The sequence below is a fragment of the Phyllostomus discolor genome, chromosome 8, assembly GCF_004126475.2.
Source record: "Phyllostomus discolor isolate MPI-MPIP mPhyDis1 chromosome 8, mPhyDis1.pri.v3, whole genome shotgun sequence".
NCBI classification, from domain to species: domain Eukaryota; kingdom Metazoa; phylum Chordata; class Mammalia; order Chiroptera; family Phyllostomidae; genus Phyllostomus; species Phyllostomus discolor.
Window position 1 is genome coordinate 78,497,925 of NC_040910.2, and position 15,447 is coordinate 78,513,371.

Genomic DNA, 15,447 nt, shown 5'->3' on the forward strand with positions numbered 1-15,447 from the left:
TTAGAGAACTGAGGAGAGGGAGACTGGGAAGGGGGCAAACATGAAAGGGAGGACAAATCTGTCAGCAGCACAAAGCCAGTGAGTAGAACCGCTCCAGTCCACACTCTGCGATGGGAAGCCCTCTTGTTGTCTCTTAGAGGGGCTTGGAGCAGTACTACCGCCCCCTCCATTCCCCACAGTGGTGGGAGGGGTTCCCCCACACTCCTAAAACCCTACCTTTCCTGCCAGGTTGGCAGTGCCCACCTTGATTTTATAAACTCCCTGCCTCACACACAACCTAAGTGGCCCAGAGCAGTGTCCTGGGTGGGTGAATCCGTATGGCAGATGAACAAACTTAACACCAGGTTCTACTAAAATAATTTAATTAAAAATACAGTTTTGGCAAGGGAAGCTAAATAGCTCCTTTTTCTCCCCTTGGTTACCCCTGCCCTCAAACACATTGAGGGCCAACCTCTGCAGATGCTTTGGCAGGACTGCCCCCATCAGGCCACCAGGGGGCAGCCCTGTGCGCGGTCCACGTGGCAGAGGTCGCAGCCTCTCCTGGGTAGGAGGAGCAGAACCTGCCACAGTGGCAGGGCTGGGGCAGGTCAGTCGGAGCTGTCCCCATCCGTGCCGCTGTCTGGAGTGGGTGGTAGGAGGGGTCTCCGGCGTGAGCGCTTGACCCTACGTGGGAGCATCAGCAGCCTCCTCTTCAGCACAGCTATGGACAGGGTGGGAAGCAGTCAAGAGCAGGGAAGCCATGGTGGGTGGGGCAGCTGGGTGAGGAAGGGAACTTCTCACCAGCCACTGTGTCCTGGCTGTCCATTATGGGGCCCCAGTAGATGCTCTCCCCACGTCGGAAGTTTCTGTGCAGCCGAGTGCAGAGTGTGGCCAGGGTGAGCAGCACCAACAGGAAGGTCAGGGCCATGGCCGCCCAGGCAGCCTCCTCCGTGCGTGGGGTGGGGCCTCGGGCTGCCCGAGGAGGCGCTGCTGCTCGAGGGGCCGGGGAAGCCTGGCTTGGACAGGCACAGCCACCTGGGCTGCTTTGCCCTTCGGGCACCTGAGCCTGTAACCTGGAACTGGCACTGCCTCCAGGCCCTCCAGGCAGTAGGGGGGCAGTGGGCACAAATGGGGCATTACCTCCCTCACCTGAGGTTCCCAGCATGGGCTGCCTGGTCTCCAAGCTACATGGGGAAGCAGAGGGGGGCCTCAGGGCTGATTGAGTGGGCTGGTGACCAAGGGCAGCCCGCAGCCCACGCCTCCTGGCACCACTAGGAGAGTGCTGCTTGGGCCCTCTAGATGCCACCTCTGTGCCCAGGGGCTGCCAGCTCCGCAGGGTAAAGGCCAAAGCCCGGGCCTAAGGGGAGAAGAGACAACGCTCATCCTTTTTTCTGCCCAGATAACCCAATGACCATACCATCAACTAAACCTGGGCCCCGCATCCCTTACCTACATACACCTCACCGGCACAGCCTCACTCTGCTCAATGTTGGCACCAAGAGACGGCCCTGAAAGGCTGCCAGAGGGGAACCATACCTTCTTCCTGTGCTTCTTCCGCCGCCTTCTCTTCAGCCAGTAGGCAACCCAGGCTGGCTCCACCCATGCCATCTCCAGTACCACCCCCCATGCTTCCAATACCAGGGGCTATGAAAGAAATGAGGTAATTGTTAGAGCTAAGATGAAGGTGGGAAAAGAGCTAGAGGAAGTCCTTGAATTTTCCTTTCCCTGCACATGGGGCTGCAGCCTTTGCCAGTCAGTGCCAGATAACTGAATATCACCAACCACTTACCCGATCCTGAGTGAGGCTAGAGTCAGGAGCGAGTGAGGGCTGGGCCATATAAACGTAGGCCAGGAGGGAAAGCTGGAGCTTCAGCCAGGGGTGGGCACAGGGGTGGTAGAGGAAGCTGACATCCTCACCCTAGAGAATAGGCATGGAGACATCAAGCCAGGCCCAGTCCTTCCCTGAGAAGCCCAAGTCCTCCCATCTTGGGGGCCAGGTTAAAGGGACTCCCAGGATGGCCACATGACCCTTCCACTATCAGGGTTCAGGAAAGGACAAAGGGCCCTGGGTACTGGCATGTACTCCCTCTTGCATCTGAGCATTCTTTTCACCCCTTCTCTATCAAGTGCCACCCCTCAGAGCTCACAGCTTCCATGACAGCATGCCAGGTTATCCCTGTCAGATTCTGACCACACTAGTTAGCTGTGCACCTGCAATGATGGCTCTACAGGTCCCCAGACTAGACTGCAAGCATCCCCTATACAGAGACCAAGTCTTCTTGTCACCGATCCTATCTATATAGTCAGTCTCCAAAAGCATCCAAATACAGGGCATACAGGCAGCAGGTGCACAATCCCAGGAGGGAAGCACTTCAATTATTAATTCTTTGATTAAGCTGACCTGATGCTCAGCACTGTGCCAGATGCTGTAGGAGATGCCAGAGAACTCCTGGACTCTGTTTGCAGGGAATGTAAAGAAAACTCAGGGGAACAGAACTAAGGCAAATGAAAGAACAAACTAATAAAACTCAAACTGATTACTTAAGTTATAAGTTATAAGCATTACACAAATTTGGAGAAGGTGATGAATAAGGGCTGATGTGACCAGGCAAGGTCCCAGTGCAAGCTGACTCCTGCACTGGGCTTTGAAGATGGATGGATATGGATGGCAGCTGGCCAGGGAGCTGCCTGCTTCAGCTTCAGGTCAAGATAGGACAGGTGTGGAGAAAACGCAGGAGCAAAGGTACAGCAGTAGGAATAAGACTGGCATTCACGTGTGGTAGGGGAGCAGACCAACAGGGCTGGAGAGAAACCACAGATTTGAAACGGTCAGACAAGGCTTATCTAACTAGGCAGGGCCCGAAAAACCAGGCAACGGAGTATGGCCATGATAAGGTGGGAAATAAGGAGCCATCGAGCGCTTCTGAACAGTAAAACGGCTTAATGAAAGGGCTGTTTGAGGTGGAATGAGGTCTCTTGGCCCGGAATGATTACAAGAGACCTGAAACTGCCACAAAGATCCAAAAAGTGAGATTTTTCAAGAGGAAAACCAAAGGAACATGGCAGCTGTCTGGACACTGGCAAAAACAGAGAGGCAGCCATGCAAGGCGAACCCACAGTTTGGAGCCTAGTAACCTGAGGCACACTCCTTACACAGTACAGCTTTGTACTTTCCGAAGTGCTGTCACACACTCTGCACTCGCCCCTCGTGAGTAGGGAGGGGTACTACGGAAAACCGGGGCCCAGAGAAGTCGGGAGACTCCACACAATCACACAGCAGAGCTGGGAAATGAGTTGTTTTTTCCCTACTATCCCCAGAGTTCCTCGAAGCCTTCTGCCCACACAGCCAGCTAGCTACTCGACGGCCTTCCCGACACAGCACTGTGTGGCCAAAGGACGGAGGCCTTTGGCTCACGGAGGGGACTAAGGACATTGCCTCTTCCTGAAGGAAGTGGTGAAGAATGGAGCTGATGAGCAGAAAAGACAGAGAAAAACCGCAAATGCAGTCACCAAGAATGGCTCCTGTGGTACTTACCTGCCGTGGGCTCATCCGTGTGTAGGTCACTCTTGGTGACACCTATACATGGGGAAAGAAGAAAACTTAAAGCAACTGGGAGACTCCGTGGGTGGTGGGGAAGGAAGAGCAGGCCCCGAGCCCCCAGGTTGGGATGAAGACAGAAGACGTTGGCCACTGAGGGACGGAGAACCCGCAGAAGTCCTCAGAGGGTGACTGTGGAGGGTGCACGAGCCAGGACGGAACGGGCTACCCCTTCACACCCTTTCTCACACCGCCCTCCAGGCTCCTACCTGTTGGGGAAGAGGCCACAGGCCCTCCGGACAACGGGCTCCCGCCTCCTCCCCCGACTCAGCCATCACCTGTGGGTCCAAGGCGCAGAAGGGCTAGGGCGCTGGTCCCGGCGAGGGCCCTGCCTTCGCCCAGTCCGGGCAGGCCCAGCCCGCCAGGGGAGGGATCCCAGCCCTCTCTCCGCGGGCCACTCCTTCCCGGACGAACTTTCGGCAAAGCGTTCTGAGATCCCGGCCGAAGCCTTCTCGGGAGCGGGCCGCCTTACCTCAGTGGGACTCAGGAGCCCCGCCAGAGCTGCCAGGAGAAGCAGCTGGGGCGAAGGCTGAGGAGGCGCCATCCCAGGCCGAGCCCGCCGCCCCAGCCAGAGAGGGAGGGACGGAGCGCGCGCCGCTCCGCCCCCGCCCTCTCCGCGCCCCCACGCGCCCCCACGCGCCCACGTAGACCCCGGGCTCGCGCCGTTCCGCCGCCCGCACAGGATCGCGCACCCGGACACCCGGGCCCACAAACCCCCCGCCCCGCCCCGCCCCGCCCCCACAGCGCCGCTAGGCTCTCGCCCCGCCCCGCCCCGCCCCCACGCCCGCCCCAGTGCCCGCCCACTGCCGCGGACAGCGCGCGCACGCGTCGCGAATCCCGAGCCGGAAAAGTTTTGTGTGGGAGCCGGGCCCAAGCACTGCCCGCTGCGAGGCAGGCGGGGACCACCTCCTCTGTTCGGTTTTCGTCGAAGCGGGTCTCGGCGGCCTGCAGAGCGCAGCTGCAGTACTTGGGTGGGATCATGGAGGGGGACGAAGGGCGCGAATGGAATCCCTGTGGACCAGATGGCTCAGGAGGGAAACGGGTATTCTCCGACAAACTCGCTTCAGACCCATCAGTGTGCAGAAGGGCAGAATCACGAAGTCCGAACTGCGGAAGAAAATTTCCCGCTCAAGAGCCTCACCTTCAGCCCATCCCACTCCTGCCCTCGAAAATAGGACCCGAACCCAGAGGAGCCTCGGCGGGAGAGGCTCTCAGACCTCCAGCCTCCTCACACCCAGAAGCTCTGGGAGGCCGGAGTCGACCCGGTGCCGCTCTGTTCCCTCCGCCTCCGCTGTCGTTCGTTGGCCAGCGTGTGCCCGAGGAGACACTGGTCACCACAGTGAGATGGAGAAACCACAGGCCTCTCCCCCAGCACCGAGCGGTGGCCACACCTCCCCTGCAGCGGGGCGCCGCCTCTGCCGCCCTCTCCCTGGTCCCCTTCTCCTTGGCCCAGCTCAGGATTTTTGAGGAAAGACGGAAACGTGGGTGAAGGGTGAGGGCTGAGATATCTAGTCCAAACTTCCAAATAGAGCAAGAACGTGTTATCTCAGTCATCTCTCACACACTGGTGACTCACAAAGGGGTCCCTAACCCTTTCCCCGTCACCCTAGCAATTTCCGGCCACTGAGCTGGTGGACTCCAATCTACTCCCTGCCACAGCCCCATCACAGGGTGACAGGCATCTCCCTCCCCCGGCACCTGAGTGCATCTTCTCCCCCAGCTTTTTCTCGGAGGCCTGGGGCTTTTTCATCTGGGGACGTCCTTCCTGGAGAGCGGTTTTATAGATTTCCTCTATCTGAAACCAGGCTCTTGTGGGGGGCGAGGGAGGGGACAGCGCACTGATGCAGGGAAGGGAAGGCGCAGCCCACCGGCGCTCTGGCCTCCCGTCGCAGACCCGCCCGCTCCGGTCCTCGCAGGCCCCGAGCCAGACCCCCGCCCGACTGGGGTGTTGCGCAGTTGCTGGTGCCCACAGGCCGAGAGAAACCCCAAGGTCACAGAGCGCGGCCGAGCCCCGGGAGAGAGGCGCGACTGGTGGCTTCGCATGCAGTTCGGGGAACCCGAGAGCCCGCTCTGGGAGCTGTGGTTTGTTCACTTCTCCCTTTTGCTGGTTTTCAGCAGCGGCCCCTGAGGACGCAGCGACGCAGGGTCTCGCCCGCCGCTACACACCATGCAGGGCGGAGGGGGGACGGGACTCATGCTCATCCCGGTCCCCCAAGCCTCGGTCTCGGAGTCCCCCCACTTCTCTTCTGCCAACACCCCACTCCACGTTTCGCTGCCCTCCCCACTCCTTCCGGCTCGCCGGCGCGTCCTTGCTCCCTCTGTGGCCTCGGTTCCTTTCACCCTCTGCTCCTGCTTGTCGCAATCGCTGTACAAAGGGCCGGGGGCGGGAGTGGGGGGCGGACGAGGGGAGCCAGGCCTGAACTGGCTGCCTCTGCGGTGCCGCGGCCAATCCGGAGAGCCCCCCCCCCCGCCCCCCGCCCTGCGCGGGAGGGCCCTGGGCAGCCGCCCGCCGCCGGGCGGAGCCGCGGGCAGAGCGGGGAACTCGCTGAGGCGACTGCCCCATCGCTTGCCGCCTTCTGTCCGCCGCCCGCCGCCCGCCGGGGGCTCTCCGGCCTCGCCATGCAGCCGTGGGGCGCCGCCCTCGCCCTGCTCCTGGCCGCGCTCGCCCTGCTTGGCCTGCTCGCCCCAAGTCTGAGACGCCTGGGGAGGCGCGCCGTCGGAGCCAGGACCCTGCTGGGGGCTGGGGGCCCGGACGACGACGAGGAGGTGGACAGCGGAGGCCCGGCGGACCAGTTCAGTAACGAGCGCGAGCCGCTGCCCGGCGGATGCAGGCTCATCTGTAAGCCGTCGGCGCTGGCGCAGTGCTTGCTGCGCGCCCTGCGACGCTCGGCAGCCCTGGAGCCGGGTCCACGCTCCTGGCTCTCTGGGCCCCACCTGCAGACCCTCTGCCATTTCGTGTTGCCCGTGGGGCCCGGGCCTGAGCTGGCCCGGGAGTACCTGCAGTTACCGGACGACGGGCTGGTGGCCCTGGACTGGGTCGTGGGACCTTGCGCCCGGGGCCGCCGAGTCACCAACGCCGGGAGCCTTCCGGCCGTGCTGCTAGTGATCCCCAATGCGTGGGGGCGCCTCACCCGCAACGTGCTCGGCCTCTGTCTGCTCGCCCTAGAGCGCGGCTACTACCCGGTCATCTTCCACCGCCGCGGCCACCACGGCTGCCCTCTGGTCAGCCCCCGGCTGCAGCCTTTCGGGGACCCGTCCGATCTCAAGGAGGCGGTAACTTACATCCGCTTCCGACACCCCGCGGCCCCGCTGTTTGCGGTGAGCGAGGGCTCGGGCTCGGGGCTGCTGCTGTCCTACCTGGGCGAGTGCGGCTCCTCCAGCTACGTGACGGGAGCCGCCTGCATCTCGCCGGTGCTGCGCTGCCGCGAGTGGTTTGAGGCCGGCCTGCCCTGGCCCTACGAGCGGGGCTTTCTGCTCCATCAGAAGATCGCACTCAGCAGGTGGGTAAGGGAGGCCGCAGACCGGTACGGGGAGAATTGGGGCCTTGGGCTAGCAGAGACACAGCTCTGCCTGATACTGACTCAAACAGGTCTAGGGCAATTTGGGCAAGGTTCTCCTCACACACTAGCTGAAACCGTCCAAACCCTCTAGTCTAGACAGAAGCAAGGAAGCCAGTTTAAAATCCATGGACGACTCAGCATCATTATACTAAGCAGGGCCTCCTGCCCTGGGGCCCCTGGCCTCACCTCAGCCCCACCGTGTCCTAGCAACCTGAGCACCTGTCCCACCCACAGCAGAGGCAGTGCCTGACATTTACCACTTAGTCTGTAGCTTGTCAAGTCAGCAAAGAGGGCTCTGGAAGCAATCGCAACTGATGATGTGCCCGGAATGTTCCCTAATAGCCTTTGAGCCTGGAGGTGACAGAAATAAAAAATTTGGTGGTATTTGACTTATTAAAATTTTCTAGACCTAATAAATCTTTTGCTTATTCCTAGGTATGTACTCAATATTTAATGAAAAAAATAATATTTTAATATAATATTTTAATAAAATCTCCAAAAAGAGAACAATCTACCCTATTACCAGGGAGACAGGTGAGATTTTTCCACCTAGGAGGCCTGAGCGACATCCCCCAGCACAGACCCAGACCCAGGCCTCGGCTTGCACTGGCTCTTTTCTAAGAAGTGGCAGAAAGAGGTCAAAGACATGATGGCAGCAGTGTGGTGTGGCAGGAAGACCTGTGACCTGGAGTCAGGCCGCTAGGGTTCAAATTCTGACTTTCCAGCAAGTTAGCAAACTCCTTGGAGCCTCACTTTTCTCTTCAGATAACAGAGTTAACCACCTCCCAAGGTAGGTAGTCATGAGCATGAAATGAGATCATGGAAGTGAAGGCTTGGCGTGCATGCTCAATAAATGGTGGCAATTGTGATTTCCCTTTCTTTTCTTGCCCCACTTGGCCTCCTGTTCTGAAATCAAACCCTGACCACAACAATAGCCCTCTGCCGTGGCAACCCAGAGCTCCCCGAGCAATCTGGGGCAAGGCGCTCTCCTATGGCTTCATTGCCAGCTTCCATCCCCAATGACCACCGGTAGCACCGACCCCGGGTACCACGTGGAGGTTAAGGTGAGGGAAGTGGAAAGGAAACCTGAGCCTTTAAGCAACTGCCCTGCCCTTAGCACTTTGGGACTAAAACCTTGGGGCGAGCATCTGTGAATGTTTGCAAGTGACACACCCAAATCCAGCAGGCTAATGCTGGACTGCTCCATCCAGAGGTCTGAGCTGCCCATATGGACCTCCTCATCGGGTCCCACCCTTTCCAGGGACGTGGAAACAGCAAAGATGTCCGTCTTCCCCAGAAGAGTTGCTTTCGGGCTCTTGTTTAGTAACTCACCTCATAAATTAATTACACTCACTTCCTCTGCAATTTAGCCCTCTCTAGGAATACCTTCTCCACACATTCATTTGTCATCATCTGGGTAGCATATTGGCTTCTAAAGTACAAACAAACTAATACAACCTAAAGTAAAAGGTTCATCATGGAGGGGGTGACACCTGCTGGTTTGGATAGTCTGAGCCAGCGAATTCTTCTAGGAGGGTTTCGGGAGGTGCAGTTCATTGCAGGTTCCCCACAGAGGGTCAGGAGCTGAGGTCAGGCGGAGAGCTGCCCCTGTAGCGCAGCAGCCTCGAAGTCAACAGCTGCCCCAGGGCTGGGCAGGCGGTGCTGCGAATGACAGGCCTGGTAGGAACTGTGACACAGGAAGGAGGGAGAAAGTACTTTGATTGTTGCCCTCAGGAATGTCAGCCCGTGTTGCCATTCGTCTAGAGGAGACGGATAGCTGCATTTGAAATGATGACCATGAAACGAAATTTTTAGAAACACATGGCCAAAGAAAGCCTCTGTGGCCAGAATCTGGCCTGTGGGCTGCCACTCCATAACTACTACTGTCAGTTTGTTTTCTGATTCTTCCTTGACTGTCCTACCCTCCCTATTCAACTCCTTGCCGCCAGGTACGCCACAGCCCTGGAGGACACGGTGGACATCCGCAAACTGTTCAGGAGCTGCTCCCTGCGAGAGTTTGAGGAGACCCTCTTCTGCCACACCAAGAACTTCCCCATCAGCTGGGACACCTACTGGGACCACAATGACCCTCTCCGGGATGTGGACGAGGCGGCCGTACCTGTGCTGTGCATCTGTAGTACTGACGACCCTGTGTGTGGGCCCCCAGACCTCTTTCTCCCCACTGAACTCTTTCACAACAACCCCTACTTCTTCCTCCTGCTCAGTCGCTACGGAGGCCACTGTGGCTTCCTGCGCCATGAGCCCTTGCCAGCGTGGAGCCATGAGGTCATCTTGGAGTACTTCCGGGCCTTGACTGACTTTTTCCGAACAGAAGAGAGGCTGAAAGGGTTGAGCAGGCACAGAGCTTCATTGCTAGGGGGCCGGCGTCGCTGGGGAACCCTGCAGAAGCGGGAGGTCTCTCCCTCTGCCAATTTGGAGGAGATCTTTAGCTGGAAGCGATCATACACAAGGTGAAACCTGGACAGAGACCCCCCACCCTGTCCCCATTCTGCAAAGAACAGAGCTGGGCTTGGCAGAGTCCTGAAAAAGTGGTAGGGACTGAATGGAGCAAGCAGCTCCAGCCCTTTGCCGCTGATTCAGCTCCTTCTTCTGTTCAGGTTTGTGGAAAGAGACAGAACTTCCAGCTAGCTGCCACTTACTTTACCCCAAGCAGAAGGCCTGCCCAGGCTTTCCTCAATACATTTTTGCTCATCCTGGTCAGCAGCTGAACATCACTGTCTCCTATGACCAACCTCATACGCCAAAGATTAGCGCCATTTGAACCCATGGACTCAGGATAAAATGCTCTCCCCCTAGCAATGACTACAGAGAGGATGAGTTTCTGTGTGTCACTGGGCAGCTCTGTGACCCTGCCTCTCAAGTTGGAGCCACTTGGTGTAGTGAAGACAGGATGTTTGTGTCTGGGTCCCACTTCCCTCATTTCATCCTGCGGTTGTGCCACTCTGCTGACTGCATGCGGTGGCAGCAGTGAAAGTGGGCTGTGTCTGTCTTGTGTGGGTACGGGAAAGGTGGCAGAAGCAGTAAGTGCAGCGCCAAGATGGAGTCGGTGAGCCCCAAGGTAGAGATTGTGACTGCATGTCTAGAATACGAGGGTCCAGCCTTCCAGACATTTCTGCAGGTCTCTGTTGGGAACGGGGCTGATCCGTGGCTTGAGCCTAGGACCTCAAACCTCACTGGACAGATCCCAAGGATGATTTTAGGAACAGGAAGTCCTTAAACAGTTTGCTAGACCATGGCTCAAGGAGCCAGACTTTCAGGCACTGTGGCTGCTCCCTCTGGTACCATTCCTGGGGATTATTACTCCAGAGAGCTCTGACCAAAGCTGCTCTTCTCCTGTAATGTGGGCTTTCGCTAAGTGGTGAAAAGTATAAACCCCATGTCTTAGGTGTTTTCCAGTTAGCTTCCCCCTCTTCTGACATTACTACTAGCCTCTGTCTCTCCAGAACCTGGAGAGACATCTGGGACCAGGCAAAACAAAAAGTTCCAAGAGGTTGGCTAGAACTGACTCAGTAATGGATGAATATTTCACATTACTATGCTTCTTCTGCTCAATTATTCAAAAGGCCATTCATGTAGATGCAGATAAAGCTTCTTCTTCCTGGATCTGGTCACTCAGTGACCGAGCGGGTGTTTGGTTTTATGAGGAATACTGCTGAAGACCAGCATAAAACAAAGCATTGTACACACCGCCCCACACGTCCTGGTTGGGGTCAGTCCGTTAAATAATACAACAGGACATCTGCTTCCACGTGCTGCTAAGAGCTTTGCCCTGAAGTTTTATTTTGATTTCTCTTTGAGAAAGAGGAAACCTATGTATTTTTTAATTTTTAAGTTATTTTTAAATTTAACCTTTATTGTATTTTTTTTCCTGAGGGCACCTGTTTTGACTGGAAGCCCCATCTTAGCCTTACAAACAGCAAAGCAATTTTAAAGAGGAGAGGTGTTTACTGAAGCCGTGTCATAATCCTTCGTATGAGGACTTCCTGGGGCCATGATTTTAGATTTCGATAATCTTAAGCCTTGTTCTTCTAGAGCAAATAAGAAATTCTGAACTATCCAAGAATCTAAACTGAAAATGCAGACAACACTCAATTGTCCAAGGCACATTCTTTTGTCATGACAAAATGGCGTCCTTCCTTCCCCTCTTCTTGCTCTTCGTCCTCCTCCTCTTCCTCCACACTCCTCATTTGAAGGTCTTTCACCATTTCTGAGCAGGAGAAATAACATGGAACTGAAACCTAAAGAAAACATTCACTGCTGGTTAACCGCCTGTGTGAGACTCGGTGAGGGAGAATTATTGGCATCGGCCCACCTTCTGCAGCATCAGCTACAGTGGGAATCTCAGTTAATAAGGGTCCTGCAGTCCCGTGTACAGGACCCCAGGATCATTCTGAACTGACTACAAAATGGGAAGCAGCCACTGGTTTTTAAACTCCCCCATTTCTGACTTAAATGTCCCCCAAAGGCTAAGTCTATCTTTTCTCTAGGCCAGATACCCTGGGACTTTGGTTCTTTAAGACAATAGCTTTTTGAGAAATTGTGGTTGATGCCCCTTTCTTTTTACAGGAAAGAAAGTCTGCAGGGTGGGGTATGTGTGTATATACATCTATCTCTATGTCTATCTACTTATCTATCATCTATATGTCCTGACAGAGTTATTGTCTGAAAGCCCTTAGGTAGGCATGACAGCCCTAGTCCAGGCTCCATGAATTACCTCAGACCCACAATCCTAATGACCTAAATCAGCGATTTTCAACCTTTTCCATCTCATGGTGCACATAAACTAATTACTAAAATTCTGTGGCACAGCAAAAATATATTTTGTTTTTGCCAATCAGACCAAAAAAAAAAAAAAACCCTGGTATAATTTTTTATTGATTTACACACAAAAATAATAATAGTAATTACTTTTTTTTGCTTCAAAGTGACTTTTTAAAAAATCAGATGCTTATATTTATATATAAGAATTTTGAGCCCAGACTGGTGTGGCTCAGTCAGGGATTGAGCGCCGGCCTGCGAACCAACACATTGCTAGTTCGATTCCTGGTCAAGGCACATACCTGCATTGCAAGCTAGGTCCCCTATGGGGGCATGCTAGAGGCAGCCACACATTGATGTGTCTCTCCATCTCTTTCTACCTCCCTTCCCCTCTCTAAAAATAAATAAAATATTGTAAAAAAGAATTTCTGGTACCAAGAATTAACCATACACAACCTTATTATGTAACATGACCAATAAGATTCAACTCTGTTGTATGACCTGTATGCTTATGTTCAAGACAGGGCACTCACACCAGACACCTATTGTTGTGTTAGCTATTGCCACTTTTTGGACAATCTAAGGGAAGAGAAGTCAGAGTCCCTGGCTACATAGATAAGTATTGCATGTTTTAAAAATTCTTGCAGCACACTCGTTGAAAATCGCTGACCTAAACCTGTATTTCTCTTCCGTGCCGTGTGCCAGATGTGCTCATAGCCTATCTCAGGAAGCTACTTGTCTCCCATCTTCCCCTCATTGCTTGACAACATCCCTGCCTTTCAGCTTATTTTTGTCAAGAAAGTGTAGTTCCTGTACCAAAGGGTTTGAGTGACCCTATCCTTCCATCTGATGAGGGAATCACCCAAATGGCTCTGCTTTGGTTAATAGCTAATTATATGAAATCAGCTTGAGCAGCACCAGACACACTGTTCTGAGAGAGTGTGTGGCCCTTGAACAAAATGACAAGTTAGGAGTTTGAGGAAGCAAGAAATGAAGAAAACAAAACAAAACCCTAAGAAGCACAACTGAGTTGGAGTCTTCCAGGTAGTAAGGCTTCACCAACCCTGTCAGGCCTCTTCACTTGCTTGAAACCCTTTTGGTCTTTTCATTATTTATGAACACCTTCAAATGATTTAAAAAACACACACACAAAAACTCCCACTGATTTAAGGGAGGCATTATCTCAGAAGTAGAGACTGAGTCCTCTGTCTCCATTCATTGCATGAAAATGCAGGAAGCAGACAACTGCCTCTCAAGCTTTGAGTTCTACTAAGTTCTGACCTCAGACACCCAAGACTGTGCTAAGCTATAGCTTAATTCCTTTAAAGATTTAGTGTTTTATGTATTTATACATAGGTTTCCAGGGAGGCCTGGCTGGAGTCAACAGTATGAAAAACAAAGCTCCAGATCCTCTGAGAAGTCACCAACTCTTTTAAAAGCAGATATCTTTTCTGAAACAAGTACTATTAGAAAAGAGGTCTTGACACAGGAAGTATTATCTTGTCTTTATATGTAACCTCAAAACCACCCCCGCGTCAGAAGCTCCTCTGTGCTCACCTTCCATCCAGACCACAAGATCCTTTGTGTCAGTCACCCTTAGTCATGCCAACATCTCCTCCTTTACAAATGAACTTGAGCATGAATTCTTGTTTAAACAAGCAGATACACTTGGCCACTTTAGTATGATTTGGTAACAATGCCAATAGGAGTATTTTTAACTCTACAGCCAAGCCCAAAGATGGCATCAGAAATTGTTTTCACTAGTTACCGCAATTGGCAGAGAGGAGACGTTAGAGACGGAGGAGTTATCCCCAGGGAGCGAGCATCCAGCTGCCTGGATATGGCACGAATGCCTCAGGAAGCAGTGAGTTCCACATGATTTGTGGGACAGGCAAGCTACACTGCAACTTGGCCCACATCATGGAGAGGACATGTGCCAAGAAATAAGCTCTCTTCTCATCTGAAAGTTGGTGAATTAAAATAATGCTAATGAGCTCAGTGAGTTGTAAAGACTTATGGTTGATTTATGGGCTTGAGGATGAGAAGATCACAGACCTGACCAGGAGTCAGGGAGTTAGGAGATGACATAAAGATTTTAATGAAAACAACCCTGCCAAAGTGAACAGAAGATGTCTGTAAGCTATCCAATAATTATGCTCTAGCCAAAGTGTCCAGGAAGAGCTGTGAGTTGAAGGAAAAGTAGAATTTCATTAAAACAATAAAAGATACTAACACATCAAAAATAAATATGTCTAGCCCTTCCGGCCCTCCTGTTTAATAAGGCACTACCTTGCCATAGTGTTATCTACCACTAGTGTGGTTGAACAAAAATCTATCTTGTTTGCCTCTGAATAGCAAATAAATGCGGTCTCCCTGCAACAATGGAATGTCATTATTTTTCAAATCTCCAGAAACAAATGTGCTGTTTGAAGCCCTCTGTGTACCCAGCCATACTTACCTACCTATGGAGTTAACAGAGCCTCCCTGTACATTCTCTGTGCACTGGTGGTTGCTTCACTGCTGTAGATGTAGCTTTGTGTCCCTAACACGAACCAGTGGCAGCTGTTTAATAAAAAACCAGGCCTCCTACTCTGGGCTAATAATTTCCCAGCAGGTTCAAAATTCCCTGATTCTCAAAAGTACTTACATAGAGATATTTTCCAGTGGGCAATCAGTAATTTGTGCATTGGCGAGAGAGTTCTGACTAAGTAGTTTGGGGGGGGGGGGGCGGGTTCTAGTTTGTACTCCATCAGTGACTCCTGTCCTTGGAAAAGTTATTTGAGTTTTTCCATATGAAAAGACTGAGACTGTGAATAGGCCTTAATTTAGGTCTGTTAGGATATGAGATAGTAAAAGCAGGTAGACTCACTCTGCATGTCTACTAATTTCTTGACTGGAGCTCAAAGACCTCTCGGATGACTCGCATTGCTTTCAGATCTGACCCTGTTCTCGAATTCTTACAAGGCCAAGAAGTTCCAGTTATTAATTCCACTGTGAAGTTGGGAAGGGCCTGGAAGAGCAGCACCTTTTGAGGCTCACGGGCTGGGTCCTGGGTTGCCCAACTGAGGGCCGTCTCTCTACCACCAGCCCATATACACACATGCACCCTGATAACCATGTCATGTCGGCTAACAGGTTTTGCATTGGTTCATTTGCTCCGGCCCAAAACCATCTGTTTTCTTATTTCTCAGAGATGAAGCAACTTTCAAGATCTCACAATTAGTGTAGTGGGGCTAAAGACCAGAACCCAAGCCACTGCCCTTTATGCCATACTTATTTGCCTTTTCCTAGTCAATCACTGGCTGAGGTGACAGTAAAAAATGCTCATTTTAGACTTCATAATGTAAAGGACAGTAACATGAGGGGAAACAATGTGTTTTTGGAGCTCTTGGAATGTACAGTTCCATGGGAGAGCTATACACATTATAAATGACACTCTGAAATTTACTGTATAGCTTGCATAGCCTTAGCACCTCAGCAACCTTGTCTATCTCTACCCATTAAGGTCTGGCCTTAGCTGATGGGCTCAGT

The 15,447-nt window shown here is 53.1% G+C and overlaps 2 protein-coding genes across 10 annotated transcripts; one reads left to right on the top strand and one right to left on the bottom strand.

Moving 5' to 3' along the window:
* Positions 1-345: 345 nt before the first annotated feature.
* Positions 346-4,867, bottom strand: TP53I13 (tumor protein p53 inducible protein 13). Of its 8 annotated transcripts, XM_036033322.1 has the most exons (10): positions 4,050-4,271; positions 3,787-3,855; positions 3,515-3,556; positions 3,404-3,421; positions 3,093-3,106; positions 2,381-2,435; positions 1,769-1,897; positions 1,516-1,623; positions 781-1,336; positions 346-700 (listed from the first exon to the last, which is right to left on the bottom strand). In XM_036033322.1, the coding sequence occupies exons 1-10, from the start codon at positions 4,119-4,121 to the stop codon at positions 588-590; spliced, it is 1,176 nt and encodes a 391-aa protein (XP_035889215.1). In that variant the 5' UTR covers positions 4,122-4,271; the 3' UTR covers positions 346-587. The 8 variants fall into 8 exon arrangements, with proteins under 8 accessions (XP_035889215.1, XP_035889210.1, XP_028377202.2 ...); XM_036033317.1 differs by lacking the exons at positions 2,381-2,435; positions 3,093-3,106; positions 3,404-3,421; positions 4,050-4,271 and adding an exon at positions 4,719-4,860; XM_028521401.2 differs by lacking the exons at positions 2,381-2,435; positions 3,093-3,106; positions 3,404-3,421 and having other exon boundaries at positions 4,050-4,267.
* A 1,309-nt stretch (positions 4,868-6,176) lies between these two features.
* Positions 6,177-12,864, top strand: ABHD15 (abhydrolase domain containing 15). 2 transcript variants are annotated; one of them, XR_004904806.1, is made up of 3 exons: positions 6,177-7,077; positions 9,087-10,140; positions 12,853-12,864. XR_004904806.1 is itself a non-coding variant. In XM_028520935.2 (2 exons), exons 1-2 carry the CDS (start codon positions 6,197-6,199, stop codon positions 9,610-9,612), a joined length of 1,407 nt encoding a protein of 468 aa, XP_028376736.1. In that variant the 5' UTR covers positions 6,177-6,196; the 3' UTR covers positions 9,613-11,677. The 2 variants fall into 2 exon arrangements, 1 of the variants encoding a protein (XP_028376736.1); XM_028520935.2 differs by lacking the exon at positions 12,853-12,864 and having other exon boundaries at positions 9,087-11,677.
* Positions 12,865-15,447: the final 2,583 nt, after the last annotated feature.